The 15209-nt window shown below is 43.5% G+C and overlaps 1 protein-coding gene across 7 annotated transcripts in view; it reads left to right on the top strand.

Moving 5' to 3' along the window:
• The first annotated feature begins 26 nt into the window (after positions 1 to 26).
• Positions 27 to 15209, top strand: part of GPCPD1 (glycerophosphocholine phosphodiesterase 1) — a 43556-nt gene continuing 28373 nt past the window's right edge. The window contains exons 1-5 of one of the 7 annotated variants that reach the window (XM_069009138.1): positions 27 to 213; positions 8669 to 8754; positions 12481 to 12565; positions 13500 to 13593; positions 14213 to 14275. In XM_069009138.1, the coding sequence (XP_068865239.1) occupies positions 8706 to 8754; positions 12481 to 12565; positions 13500 to 13593; positions 14213 to 14275 (291 nt within the window). In that variant the 5' untranslated portion in view covers positions 27 to 213; positions 8669 to 8705. Of the gene's footprint in view, positions 214 to 743; positions 848 to 887; positions 991 to 1494; positions 2447 to 7905; positions 8577 to 8668; positions 8755 to 12480; positions 12566 to 13499; positions 13594 to 14212; positions 14276 to 15209 lie in introns of those variants that run through there. The other 6 variants (XM_069009140.1, XM_069009141.1, XM_069009144.1 and 3 more) reach the window with 6 other exon arrangements.

The following is a 15209-nucleotide window of genomic DNA, read 5'->3' on the forward strand; positions in this document are numbered from 1 at the left end:
GCGGCGGGTGACGCGGCAGCGGGGCGGATCACGTGGCCGCCCCATCCCGGTGCGCCCGGGGCAGCTGGATCCGGCTGCCGGCCACGCCGTCCCATCTTCTCTTCTCCCTTCCCCGCGCTGTCAGCGGCCCCGGGCAGCGCGAAGGAGAACCCGCCCAGCGCTGTTCGCAGCCCCGCACGAAGACGTGGGCAGCCGGGTGCAGCGCTCGGCCAGGTCAGTGCACGCCGCCGGCTTAGGGGGCGCAGGGCCAGCAGGGGTGCGGTAGAGCGGTGGGGGCAAGAGGCGGTCGGTGCACGCTCCTGAGGAGGTCTTGGAGCCTGGAGGAGGTCGGGTCGCGCTGCGGCGTCGGGAGAGTGCTGGGGGAGCGGCGCCGCGCTCTCTGAGGAGGGTACCGGGGGGATGGCGAGGGGAAGCGCTGGTGCTTGGCTCTCGGGAGAGGTGGGTAGGGTAGAGCTCCCCCGCCGTAAGCAGGCGGCCACAAGCGGCCCCCCAACCCCCGTACTCCTCGCAGCCCCCCTGCGCCTGCCCCCGCTCCGTGCACTCGCCGCGCCCCCCTCAGCCCCGCCCCGGGCCCGCCCCCTCTCCCCGCTGCTGTCGAGGAACGGGCCCGGCCCCGACCCGTCCCGTGCCCGGCTTTCCCCGCGCTCATTGGCCGCGGCGGCTGCGGGCGGGGCCGCAGGCGAGGTCACGTGGCCGGCGGGGGGCGGCTGGAACCGGTTGGGGCCGCGCCGCCCCCTCCCCACCCCCGGCGGGCGGCCCCGGCAGGAGGGGCGGGGAGCCCGGGCTGCGCCGTCCGCAGCCCCGCACAAAGCGAGCGGGGACGGGGAGCGCCGCTCCGCTCCCCAAGGTTGGTCAGTGCCGCCGGCCGCGTGTCGCGGTGGGGCTGCGCGGTGGCGGACGGGGGGACGTTCGGTGCGGCTGAACACTGTCTGCTCGAGCCCTGCACGGAGAGGGCGCTGAGGGAGCGGTGCCGCACTCCCCGCGGGGCCGGTGCGTTATCTGAGAGGACGCGGGGGAGGAGCGCGTCGTGCGGGGACCGGGATGTCACCCTCAGGTTCCCTGAGAGACGGGAAGAGCGAGGCTCTGTGTGCCTTTGTGCGGCCCGCGGCGGGGCTGCTGTGCTGGGAGGGAGGCGGGCGCATCGCGCTCCCGGCGCTGCCTGGCTGGGCCTCGGCTGTCGCCCGGTGAGGTGGCTTGGTGGGCTGCCGGCCGGGGAGCGTGGGGCCAGCGGCTCTGTTTGTTTTCGTCCCCGCCTAAAGCGCTGGCCCGGGGCGGTCCCGCGGCTGCGGCATTATGCAAGCGGCCGGGCCGGGGCGGGCCCGGGGACGTGGCGTGCCGCCTCCCGGCCGGGCTCCCGCTGCGGGTGGTGCTGTGCGGGCGGCGGGGGGCCCTCGGTCCGTGTCCCGCCGGGCAGCGAGGGGCGGCGGGGAGCCCTCGGTCCGTGTCCGGCCGGGCAGCGAGGGGCGGCGGGGAGCCCTCGGTCCGTGTCCCGCCGGGCAGCGAGGGGCGGCGGGGAGCCCTCGGTCCGTGTCCCGCCGGGCAGCGAGGGGCGGCGGGGAGCCCTCGGTCCGTGTCCCGCCGGGCAGCGAGGGGCGGCGGGCTGGACGCACTGCGGCGCCGCTGGGCTCTGCCTGGAGTGGGGAGTGTGCGCTGCGCTGCTCTTTGTCTCGGCTCTGAACTGAAGGAACACAGCGATGATGCTGCCGGCTCGTGGTTTGATGTTATTGATCGTATAGGCGCTAGTGAGGCAGCTCTAGATTAATCCGAACTTTAAAAGTTAATCTCTTACTTACACCCTGACCAGGCACAGGAGGCACAGATTCGTTCTTCCATTTTTCTCTTTTTCCTTTTAAGTTAATAGCTTGTCTTGTTAGTATTAGTGTTTTAATTTATCAAAGCACGCGATGCTAGATGGAGGTTAGCCTTCAATATATTTTAAGTGTTAATGGTGGGGTGAAATAGTTGATAAGTAGAATAATTTTTTATCATATATATTTCTATTCTAGCACTGCTTCCTGTAAAATAACTATATAAGATATTAAAAAAATAGGAGAATGCTGTTGGTCTTGAATAGGCACTGGTAGTCTGAGCTGTCACATAATTAATCTTTCAGTAAAGCATGTGGCTCCTCAACAGAATGGATCCAGGCTTTGGAAACCTGTCACAAAAGTGGTTTCTTGAGAGCTGTGGGGAGCATTATACATGTTATTTGTCCAAGTCGTTCCTAAGTGAGGAATGTTGGTCTGATCACAGAGAGCTAAATTACTCCCTGCCTAAGATCTTGTCAGCCATACGTTAATAATAAACAACACTTCAGAAAAGAGGAATCAGACTGATGCTGTTCTGTTTCACTTACAAACGTGCCCCAGCTGTTTCCTGTCTGTTCCAAGAACTTTGCAAAACTGCTGTGACATAGCTGAGGTGGAAGAGTCTGTCACGTGGACAGGTATTTACCAAATGCTGAAAAGAATTAACTTACTGTTACTTAAAACAAAGCAGACACATTGTAGGTGAACAGATCTTGTGTTTGTTTAGGGGTCTTGTGTTTGATTACCAGGGCTGACTTGGCCCTGCACATGGGGAACTAAATTGATACTGAAAATAGAATCTTAAAGATATTTTTCTCAATTGTTGTGCATTAACATGATGTAATTTCAGAAGTATCACTTGGGCTTTGCTGCTTTCTAAATGTCAGCATAAGCCTGTTGGTAAAATTTCAGCCTTTGAATAGAACAGCACGTCCAGATCTTCTTGCAAGTTTGTTTGCTGTCCAGTGTTAGCACTGCAATGCAGGAGAGACCCGCTGACTTTCTGGTCGTCCTTGCTCCTGCAGTCAAGGTGCAGCAGGGGGGAATGAGGGGGCAGGAAGAATGTTCTCGTTGTTTGGTTGAATATGAAGGAGTTGATGCTGTAATGCTGTTTCTAAAAATTCTCTCCCAGTTGTTAGAGGGAATGCCCTGACAAATATATCCTCTGACGCTGTTCTAAAATCCAAGTGTTGTCAACTATTGTTACATAATTTTCTTACATACCCAATTTGTTGCTTTAGATGTATTCTGTAATATCTGATGCTTATTAGGACTGACCACATGCAACAAAATCTGTTCATCATACTACAAGATTCATCCAGTATGACTCACTGTCTTTGGAACGTCACAGTCTGCATCTTAGGCTCGCATCTTTTCTTTGTTCAGCACAGCAGCAGATCTGATGCGTGGTGGATTTTCTATTGCTGTGTGTAGCACAGCTTTTAAGAAGATAAAATCTGAGTACAGGACCTTCTCCAGCAGTGCTTGGCAGTGTTCATATTCATGGTTCATGAAGGAGGCTGCCAGGGGTGCTCTGTGTCAGCCCCGGTGCTACCAGTGTGCCCTTCCAGCTGTCAAATGACTTGGCTGGGACTGTGGCACCTTTTCCCTGCTTCAGCCTGATGCCTTAAGGAGTTGGCCTCTCCTCGGTGTTGATACATCTCATAAGTCTCTTTTCTTAAGGTGGAGAATGTCATCTTAAAATGACAAAAGGAAAAGCCAAAATACTCTAGCCTTCTAGTCCTTTCTCTTTTTATCTTAATATGCAGAAGATGGAGAGATATTTTGAAAACATTGAGCATGTTTACTTTTTGGGTTGTGCACTTTCAGGACTGTGCACCATGATCTGTGATGAAACGTGTGCTAACATTATGAAAGAGCCTGTTCGTGCACAGACGGTGCTGCTGCGTTGACCTTGGCTGGGTGCCAGTTGCCCACCAAGCAGCTCTGTCACTCCTCAGGGGGTTGGCCAGGGGGAGAAAGGTGGAAAAAGCCTCAGGGGTCAAGGCAGAGGCAGTTTAATAAAGCAAAAATCATGTATGCAGAAGCAAGGGGAAACAGAAGATTTTATTCTCTACTTCCCCTTTAGGGAAGCAGGGCTTCAGTATGTGTAGTGGTTGCTCTGGAAGACAGATGTCTTAAATAACAAATGCCCTCCTTTCTTTTAGCTTTTTTTTTTTCCCTTCTTTTTTCTTCCTCTTCAATTTTTTTTTTTTTTTAAATCTGTCCATCTCTGAGCAGATGCCATGTGATAAGGAATGTCCCTTTGGTCAGTTTGGGTCACCTGTTCTGGCTGTGTCTCCTCCCAGGATCTTGCCCACCCTCAGCCTCCTGGTGATAGTGAGGAATGTTGGAGAGACAGCATTGATGCTGTGTGAGCACTGCTGAAACTCTGCTGTGTTATCGACACCTTTCTAGTTGCCAGTACAAAGCACGGCACTGTGAGGGCTGTTGTAGGGAAAATTAACTCCCTCTCAGCCAGACCCAATACGATGGACTTCATTTTTCTGCAGCTAACTAAGCAAATTCAGTAATACAGCAGTGAAAAGCATCCTTACACTAAAAATCAGGTGTTTGAAAGTACTAAAATGCATTCCAGATACTTCGTGGCACCTGTGTTCTACATTGTCTCATTTTAGTTGTCTAATTACCTTTGAAAAATCCCATTAAGTACCTATAAAATTTACTAGCTTAAAAAAAAATCACTCATTAAAAAGGTATTTTGTAAGCTGTATTTTTGATCTCATTAGAAAAACCTGTGTTGTGTATTATCCTGTCATTTTAAAATAGAATGTTACCTAGGACAGTTTTGGGTTGATAGCTTTGCATCAGGAATTTTTACTATTAGTTTATTATAGAGATTGGTGGCTTTTTGTGGGGAGAGAAGGGGAGAAATGGGACACACTGGTGTGAGTCTGATGCTTTCTTACCAGCACAATTATCAGTTAAATGCTGATTATCTTCAATGGATATGCTAAGTGTAACCAGCCATTCTGCAGCCCTTGCAGTCAACTTAGAGTTGATAAAATCAGCTTTTCATTCAGATCTGTTGAGGTAGTTGCTTGAAGCATTCCCTTCCTAATTAAGAAAGCCCTCTGTCCATGCAACAAAATTCAAGGCCTTCAGGCTTGTAAGTCTCCACAGTTAAAAAAAAAAATCCCATTGTACTTCAAGCCTGCCCTTGGACCACTAGAATCAAAACTTGTTCAAGCTGCTATTTAAAATATCACTCGTATTGAGTAGAGAGCAGGTAATCTGGCTTCGTGGCTGCTATGAATTTTTATGACTGAAATTTGTTCAGTGTTTGTCATCTAGGCTATTATATTCCAGGATTGCCCCAAATTACTTGGTGTGTATTTAGCTAAGCCTGAAAAAACATGTGAGATATGGTACAGCAAGCAGCCAGCACCTCTTAAATCATATTGGAAAGCTTAGGGAAATTGAGGGTGGGGTAGAATAATCCACTAAAGCTGAAGGCTTGTGAAGGGTTTTAATATTTCACCAGACCTGTAATCCAGAAGGTTCAAATGAAATTCAAGCTTTGAATGAATAAATTAAGTCCGTGTCCTGATATATTTTTGCGTACAACCAAAAAATATTTTGGTCTTCCCCATCTATGATGACCTTTACTACCTCATTTTAGAGGAAAACTGTGATAATTTGTGATACTTTAATAGTTGATTGTGTTATGCCATCTTCTCTTCCTTACCTGTATTTTCTAGAAACTCTCTTTTAGAATCAAGGAGGGGAGAGTTTGGATTTTCTATTATTTCCTTCCTATTAATGTTTTGTGGTTTTGGTCGTTTTGGGTTTTTTTGTTGTTGTTGTTGTTTTGTTTGTTTTGTTGTTGTTTTTTGCTGGGTCTTTTTTTGTACTGAAGTGCTGATGAGTCTCTACCTGGGTGATGTGTGGGTGATGTGTCTTCCCCATGGGGAAAACTGAGATACAAGTATTCACTGCTTGCTTGCATGTGGTTGAAGTCTGTAAAAGCTGACTAAAGAGAGGGAGGAAGTGGGACACGGGAAGAGGAGCAATTGTTTGCATGCAAGTTACCATTTGGATGCCTGTAGCTGCAGCAGATGTGAATTCAGCTTTATTACTTTTGGGCTTAGAGGTTGTTTAAAGAGGATTGTTGCACAAGGATTCCTAGTTTGTATATCTGCTCAATTGATTTTATTAATATTTGCTGATCAGGAAGTGTTTATAATTTGCTTCAGTTCCCCACAGCAGTTACAACATGACCCCTCTGAGGGGCTCTGAGGAGCCGAGGATTTTTTGCATTCTCCTAAAAATCCATATTTACAGGTGTGGGGAGCAAGCCCTGGTTTTTCCTTGCTGTGTGTTTGCGTTCAGTGCTCTGCTAGAAAAGATGTTTCTTCAGAATGAGGGGTGGTACTTTGACCCTAAATATAAGTGCAACTGTACTTGCAGTTCTGCTAGGAAAAAACGTGCCCTTGCTTGGTAAAGTGGAATTTTTCTTTTCCTCATACATCCCTTGGGTAGGTTGAATAGGTTTTTGAGATAAAATGCATTTTGGGTAGAATTTTGGCAATTTTACAAAGTCAGTTTATCAAAACCTCCTTACAACTGGTTACTGCTTTATAAAAAAGTAAAACGGTTTTACTAGGCAGTTTAGAAAAGTCCACACCTGTCTTGCAAGTAGGTACATAGAATTTTTACAAGATTGGCTAAAAGCTTTATAGACTTAGGAGGATTTTGGATGTTTCTCTAGGAACAGTTGGGTAGTTAGTTAATTTGCAGTAGGACAGACACGCTGGTTTTTGTGAAGTTTAATTTTGAGCCTTGCATTGACTTTGGAAACAGCTTTTTTTTTTTTTTTTTTAAACAAGCCAAAAGCATGTTCTTGCCTTGTGGAACTGGGTGTAGGCTTCAGCTTTCGCTTTCCTGCTTTGTAGACTTTTACAGGGCATTTTTGCCTACTTCATTTCCCCTTTGGCTCCTCTGTCCTTTCAGTTAAAGGCTGTTGAAGCAAGGGCAGTTGGTGAACACAGCCAAGGCCCTGACTACTCAGCACCATCATAAATGCTCACTAGTAAGTTATATTCTCTGCATTACACTGAGATTTTTTTGTCATACTGGACTAATTTCATGAGTCCAGTCCCAGTTTCATCACTGAAACTTGGCTGTCGTTCTCTGTCTGTAAATAACTGCTAAAAATAAATGCTAGAACGTGTCACTTAACACACGCACCAACTAATGACACACACGTGAGAAAGTTCCTCAAGGGAGTGCCCTTCATGGAATTCCTGGTTATCAACTGTGCTTATTTCTACCTTCAGTAGTCTGGGATTTTATCCTTTGCAATAATGTGACTTGTGAAAGACAAGACAAGTGCAGAATTTGAGTATGTGACCAGAAACATGTATATTTCTACTATTTTCTTGCTCTCATTTTACCACTGAAAAGTCATCTTCCTTGACATGGAGAGGGAAAATAAAGGAGGAGAAAAAGGAACGTAAGGTAAAGGCAGCTGTAGTTATAATAGGAATAGAGAAGAGTTATAATTGAGAGGAGGAGGAGGAGAGGAAGACCCAGAAGAAACAGTTCTGAAGGCTAAATACCTGCAATGACATTCTGAATGTCCACAAGGAATGAGGTTTGGTGATGATCTTCCCCCCTGCCCCATGTGTTATCTGTCTTTTGCTTTCAAGGCATTTTTAACTGTCCTGTGCCCTTTGAAGGCAAGGGCTTCCCCTTGTCGTAGTAGAGTTAATGAAAAGCAGATTTTTCTTTAGCGTTGTTAGTTCTTCTTGATGCTGTTATTAAAGCTGCTATTAAAGGATTGCTGACCAAGGTTGTACTGAAATAAAGTGCTTTTTGTCCTGTTCTAAAATAGCAATAGTAACATTCTACTTGCTTGGTTAAAAAACAAACAAACAAAACACACAGAGAACAAAAAGCCCCCCACAGTGATGTAAAGAAATGGATTAATTGAAACCATTGCAGAGTTTATTCTGCATATAATTAGTATAATTATTTTCTAGCCCCTGTCCAGATGGGTATACTTGGGTGATGACAGTCTAGCAACATCTGTATGCGGACTTTGCTATGACTACTGGTTTTGTAAATAATACAGGAGGATATGATACATCAATAGTGTTTCTGCTGTAGTGGTGAGAGTGGGGTTCTGCCAGGTTTTTTTCTGTCAAGTTGTTGTGTATTGGAGGAGAAAATTGAGGCAGAGTCAGTCCTCCGGCTGCTGTCCTGGCTACAGGCAGTCTCTCCCTGCTGTGCTGGTTTGAAGGCTGTGTGGTGCTTCCAGTTGCTGCTCGTGCTTCCTGTGAAAGGCTGGAAATACAGGGGCAGAGTCTGCAGTGGTGAACAAATGACAGCAGAGAGCTCTCATCTGTTATGGGTTGTTCCCCCTGTTCCTGCAAGGTGGTTGTGCTGCTCTGTGATAACTTCCTTGTGCTTTGAAGAGGATGCTGAAGAATAGCACAGATGAGACAGAAGTTACTGTTTGCCAAGGGTCATAATCTTAAATGTGTTAAAACCTTTCAGTGGCCTCCTTGGAAGCAAAATTAGCCAAAAAGAGAGTTTTGAAAAATCTCAGCTGAAGACTGATAAATGCTGCAGGATACTGATTCTTGCAGATGATACTTGATTTAGTAGTGTTTTTCTTGTGCCAGTGTTGCAGTAGTGCCTTCTGCAGCTGGATGCTGTTTTCTGGGTCTGCAGCTGCTTTTAAAGAGCTTTCTACTTCTACTGCTCACTCAAACAGTAGTATCACAAGTGGCTTATTTCCTTGTAAGTGGTGGGTTTTATGTTTCCTCTTACTTAGAACAGCAACAAATGTAGTGATTCTTCCTCAAATTACTATCTTTTTCCTCCCACTATAGGTGATTTCAACTATTGTGAGACGAAAGTTCTGCAGAAATGACCTCTTGTCAAGTCACTTTTGAAGTAAAAGGATCATCAGCAGCAGGTACTCAAATCATGCTTTTTCCATTTTGTATGGTTTACCTAGGAGAAAACTTAATAGAAGAGTGTTCAAAGGCTGTCTTGTCTGTTTTCCTCAGAGATAAAAGTATGTGTTAGTTCAAATACCAACATTATAAATCATTGTAAAATATATTAAGGCATTTCATGTATGAATATGAAAATTGGGAAATAATTTTTACCTCTTTCTCCAAACAATTTCATCATGTGCTAGAGATTTTGATGCTAACTGACATGGCTATGATTGGTTTAAAATCTTCTCTCTCTAGTATCTTTTTATTCCCTGGAAATGAGCATTTGTATTCTGAACCATGATATTTAGGCACACATTGACATGTTTGTTCTGTTTTTTATTCTCTCTGCATCCCTGTTGAAAGTTCTCACAAGATGTGACCTCTGGCAGAAGTTCAGGACAGAAAAAATATGCAGCTTAATTTGGTATTCTGTCTATGCAAAAAAAGAGTAGAATAACTTCTGTAGTCCAAGTGAGGAACACAAGGTATCACAGCAGGTAGAACATGAAGATTTGGTGATAATTTGGTGTGATAAATTGTGCATATTACCGGTCTTCATCTTCAGGGACTTGGAAGGAAGGTGGTGTGGTTTAACCACAGCTGGTAACTAAGGTCCTCACAGCTGCTCCCAGCTGTGCTCCTTCCCAACTTCTTATGTACCCTCAGCCCCCTCTCTGGTGGGGTGAGAACAGAAAAGGCCTTGATGCTGTGATCACTGCCCAGCAGTAACTGAAATATCCCTCTGTTATCAGCACTGCTTCCAGGACAAATTCAAAACACAGCCCATACTCTCTAGTGTGAAGGAAGTTAACTCTACCCCAGCCAAAACCTGCACAGAAGTTCACCAAAAAAGTAACTGATGGTTGCCTAAGAGAAGCAGATGAATGTGGGAGCAGATTGGCAAAATTCCTGTGACAGGCCAATACCAGATGGCAGAAGTGTCTCCTGTAGTTGGTGGGGAAGAAAATGATAAAAACATTTTACAGGTTTTGACATCTGCCCTGTGTTAGACCTCCCCTGTGTTTCTCCCTCGTGATTTGGCATTTGGGAACTGAAAACTGACACTCAGTGTGGACATAAAGCTGTTAGTAAGGAGTAGAGTTTCTTATAGCCTAATGGAGAAAATTTTAAAATTTTAGATTAGATTGCCCTTCGCTCAAGTGAGACTGTATAGCACTGGTGTGGCTGTACCATGGAGTATTGCAAGCTATGCTCTCTTTGTCCTGCTTGCACTGTTGCTTCCACAGGTGTGATGGCACTGTCACTAGCAAAGCTGGCTTTGGATGTATAACTTCTTCTTGCACTAATAATATCTGCAATGAAAAGTAGGATTAGTGAGAACTAGATCCTCAGTGGCTGTTCACAAAGAATTATCTGGAAATACAGCATGAAGAGGTGACACAAAAGGCTGCTTCTGCTTATGATAATATTGGTATTGTTGGGATTTTTTATTTTATTTTATTGTTGGATCAGTGAGGCTGTTGCAGTCTTTGAGTTGGGGCAGAAGGCTTAGATTAGCCTTCTTTGCTGTAGCTGAAGGAGCTCTGCCAGGAGCAGCCTTGAATTCCATGACAAGGAGAGGGGAGAAGCTGAGGACCCCTGAGCTCAAAACATAAACCCAAGCCAAATCCCACTGGTTCAGAATTGCCTATGAGAAGGCAGTTTATTATGCATTTCACTTTGGCTTTACTGGGATAATTAAGGCAGTGTTTTACAAATCCTAGCTCAGCCTCAGTGTGGTTGTTGAAGGGAGCTTGGGGGTGGCTGCCTGTCTGTGCTAGTTTGAAAACAAACCAAGGGGACATCCCAACTCAGAACTACAATTTAATAGGAAAAGTAACAGAAGGTATCTCCCAGAGAGTGTTACCAGGGATGTGTCCTGGAAGAGATAAAGAGCACTGCTCCACCTGGTTTTAACAGCTTATGAAGGTGGTGATAGAATACATACCCCTGGTTGCATCCTACCTTGTAACCCAAGACCAACATCATATTCAAGTGTTGCCTTTTGTGTGTGGCTCCTTACTGAGTGAGAGGTGGTCACTGGATGTTCACACATGTTTGTTTAAAATGGGAGCCCAAAGAACTATTCCAGCTGGCACCTATTAAGAGGAATATAATGAGATGGCACTTCAAAGGTTGGCTGTGTGTACACGAAGATGTGCTAAGTACTGCTGTTTTAGAGAGTCATTAAAAGAATTTTAGCTTCTTTTTAATATCTCCACTCAGAAATTCTACCTGTGTGGTGTTCAGGTGGTCTTCCCTCCCTGCTTTATCTCCTCCCTGCAAAAACAAATCATCATGGGCCTCAGGATAGGGTGGAAAAGGGAAAGCACCTGACATAGGCAATTTTTTGCAGGGAATTGCATACTAAATATACTCAGATTGCAGATGTTTGTCTGTATTTGTATACTTACAGTGAGCATCCAGAAAGCTTGGGCTTCTTTTTTTTAATGAATTACAACAGAAGATTTAAAAAAAAAAAAAAAGACTGAAATTCAAGGTATTATCTAAAATTATTTCAGTAAGCTGCTTTCAGAGAAAAATTATCTTACTTTCTGTCTTCTGTAGACTTTCTCCAACCCCTGAGTCTGCAGAGGTTTCTTTCATAAACAGGCCTTGTAGTATCCCTTATTAGTTTAACTGGAGAAAATGGACATGATTTTAGAGGCATAAGGACATCGTCAAAACTATAACTTTGTACTCTGAAGTGTCAGCTGTGCTAGTGGCTTAGGAAAAGGTGGTGTACACTTGTTGCATACAGCTTGTCTTCTTTGTGTCTTGGGATTATTGTGTCCCCCACACTATTCACTTGGAGAGCAGGAAATAACAGTCGTAGATGCTTGCATCATTCTTTTCTAGTGCCTAACTATACTTTAAAACACCATATTTTCTCATTCTGCAACAGCTTTTTATTTCTTATGTCTAAAAATCTTTGTTGAAACCCTGCAAGAGCAAAACACAAATTTGTTCTTTCCATCAGTACTTACAACTGTTGTTCTTACAGTCAGATACATATAGGTTTTATATTAAAAACGAGGGTAAGTTGCAATGGTCACTTTCAGATATCCCAAAAGTAAATATACTGTTGTGACCTTTTGGATTCTGTATCTATGTATGCATTCAGATAAGTGTGACAATTTCGTGTGGGTTTTTTGTGTAACAGTGTTACATTTTGATGTCTGGTAAAAACTGAAAGATAGCAGCCAAATTAACTTTATTTCTCTTGGAAATCAAATGAATTGGATATGTTGCCTTGGGAATAATGCCAACAACCTCCTGTTTGTCTGTGCTTTCTAAATTGTTGGTGTGAATTTGAGGCAATATGTACATATAATTAAAAATACAGAGTATCTAGGAAAATAACTCTGTTATCTTGAGATTAATCATTTTACTGTGAAAATTTGCCTGCCACATTCCCAGTGATGTTTTGAACAGCATTACTTAATATCAATTTGGGAGCCATCCTGTTTAAGGGCCGGGGTTGTCAGTAGTCCCTCTCGCAGATCCTTAGCATGGTGAAGAAAATGCTGTTGTAGTTTTGGGTGGGGTAACATTCCTTTCTGAACAGACAGGAGGGATTTTAGATGACTGATTCTGGTGTATATATTTGAAATACTTGAAAGTTTGACTGTGGATGTACTTTTTAATGTCATCTAGCCTGGAGTAATGATGACTGTGGGCTTCTTTCTGTTTTTTAGGAGAGGTTTTTGCAATATGCGGGAGCTGCAGTGCTCTGGGAAATTGGAATCCCCAAGCCGCAGTGGTCCTCCAGCCTGGGGATGTGTAAGTTGGTTGTGATTTTTGGTTTTGTTTTGGGGATTTTTTTTCTTCTTTTTTGATTTTTTTTTTTTTTAACTTGTTCCATTTGAGGTAGCACCAGAGTTCTGGAGCAATGAATTTATTCTGACTTAGAGTTTGTAAACTCTTGAGCTGCATGTACTGTCAGTAGCACTCCCGAATTTCTTGTGTTGCCCTTGAACATTTTAAATGCTTAGGAATATGTTTAAGACAACATTAAACTCGGGTGTGCTTTTCTAGTTACAGATGATGCTTCTGCAGTTGTGGCTGGCATTTCAGTAGTTTAGCTGTAGACACTTCGAATAGGAAATTGCTTTGGGATAATTCTCAGTCCCATGGCTGTGCAGCAGGTTATAGGAGATGTATAGGATAAAAAGAGGGTAAACACTATAAACAAGTTATTATTGTGGTAGAAAGTGATGGGGAGAAGATTATTTAAAGTGAGAGTTGCATTAAAACTCTTAGGGGGAGGGATGTGTGTATAAACATGAGTGTACATAAAGGAAGTTTAAATGCAGTGGAAGAATTCAGTATTTTCTTAAAATGGTGCCAGCTTATGGCAGCTCGTGTGATGCAGGAAAATAGGGCTTGCAGGCTGTGTTTGTAATTCTGTCAGTGACTTGCTGTGTGATCTTGGATGAGTCTCTGAATTACTTCATGTTTTCTCCATCTGTTGAATGGGGATGAGAGTTCTTGCTCTCTTAGAGCACTTCAGATATGTCAATCAAGAAGTGCAGTTTCAATTCTAAGTACACCTCGTGTTTTGTGCATGTTTGACTAAGCTACTTCATAGTAACTTTCCTTGCAACAATACACTTGATTTTATTTTAGAATATTACTTAGACATATACCTGAGATGGCTGTTAGGCTGTATTTTGAAACTGTTTTTTTTGGTTGGTTGTTTATTTTTTCTCCACAGGACACTTGAGAAAACATGGAAAGCTACCATAGAGCTTCCAAGAGGAGTTCCTGTTCAGTATCGGTATTTTAAAGGATACTTTCTAGAACCTAGGGTATGTACAACCTTTTCTACTTTGAGTTGTCTCATCCCTAGTGAAAATTCCCATACTTAAATACAAAAGGATTTCCTGAGTTAAACATGAGATTTTTTAGAAATAAGTCTTGAATTGCAACATGTGAAACATTAAGACATTTGTGGAAATACTCACAGTTCACTTCTGGAAATACATTACCATATGCTGTTATTTTTAATTATATTCTCTCCTTTCTTTTACCAGTGTTAGTGTTCTAAAAATTTCAGTGGTAAAGAAATCCCTGACATTTTTTATAAAGCTTAAATAATATGGTGAAGTTCTCATAGTTAGAATTGAATATGGGCTTCAGCAGGGCATGGGTCTCAAGTGATCCATGGAAGGAATGTGATAGTATATGATATCTATAGCTTCCATATAAGCAAGTGATAGTAGGAGAAAAATGATTAGTGTAGGAGGTGTATTAAAATTTGCCTGATTTACTACAGTTTTTGAAATCACTGCAGATTTTTTTTTTGTGAAGCATGAGAAATATTTACCAGATTTTGTGCTGCATAATTTAACATAAGTTAATCTCTTGAAGTGAAAAGGTGAAACAAGGGATGAGGCATCCCATTGTTCTCTGTATGTTTGTATATAGGTATTTGCACGGCTTGGAGGGAAAAATAACACCCAAGAGACAGAGACAGATGTGTTTTTACAGGTATTGATGTTAAAGTTGCATATGACTTGAAGTTTTATAAATTAGAGTTTAATGTATGTGGCAGCGTACTGGTCTGTAAACATGGCACTTGGGTAGGGGGAAGTTCTTCAGATGGAATGAGGCTGCATCCAGGAAAAAGCTAGGCCAAGTTGGGAAAATAAGCAGCTACTCTTGAACTGTTTTCTTAATAACAAGTCATAACCTTAAGAAATTTAATGCTGCCTTTGCTGTCTTTCTTATTCTATTAATATCCTGTAGCTATTCACCCTGGGCTTTAGTTCCTCATTGAAACTGGGATTATGGAGGCTGTAGCTAAATGTGAAAGGAGTTACAGAATCATCTCCTCAATATCTTTTAAAAATTTCAAATTACTGTCAAGAGCATGTAAGTTTTTGTCAGCCTTTTTTTCACTAAAAATCATTTCAGTGAAGGATACTTATTTCAAATGAAGCACAATTCTGTTTTTTTCATTACAGCATGTGAAATAGTCTAATCAGAAACTGGTATTTAAATTGGTACTTTGAGGCAAAAGAAGGGAAGGCCAATAATAGTTTTCTTTTGCTGAGGTCAAACTGAGGCCAGAAGTAGATTAATTCTTACAGCTTAGCATCTCTGATGGAATGCTTATATTTTTTTTTTGCACATGTAAGCAATGTAAGTAATAGCACTCTCACAAAGCAGAGTTAGTGAGCAGAGACTGAGCCATAGACAATACACAATACAATTTCTGTTTTACCATTTGCAAAAGTTTACCCTCTGTATTGGTGAGTGTGTTTCTTTGAGTAGGTGCTCTGTATCGTGCACACTTTATGTACCGTGTGATGCAGAGTCTGCCAAGGTAAGTATGACTTTTATGCAATACCAGCATAAAGAGCTCCTAAAATGTAAAGAGCAGGAAAAAGGGAAACCACCCTGCCAAACAAAGTATGTGAAT

The sequence above is a fragment of the Aphelocoma coerulescens genome, chromosome 3 (assembly GCF_041296385.1).
Source record: "Aphelocoma coerulescens isolate FSJ_1873_10779 chromosome 3, UR_Acoe_1.0, whole genome shotgun sequence".
Lineage (NCBI taxonomy): Eukaryota > Metazoa > Chordata > Aves > Passeriformes > Corvidae > Aphelocoma > Aphelocoma coerulescens.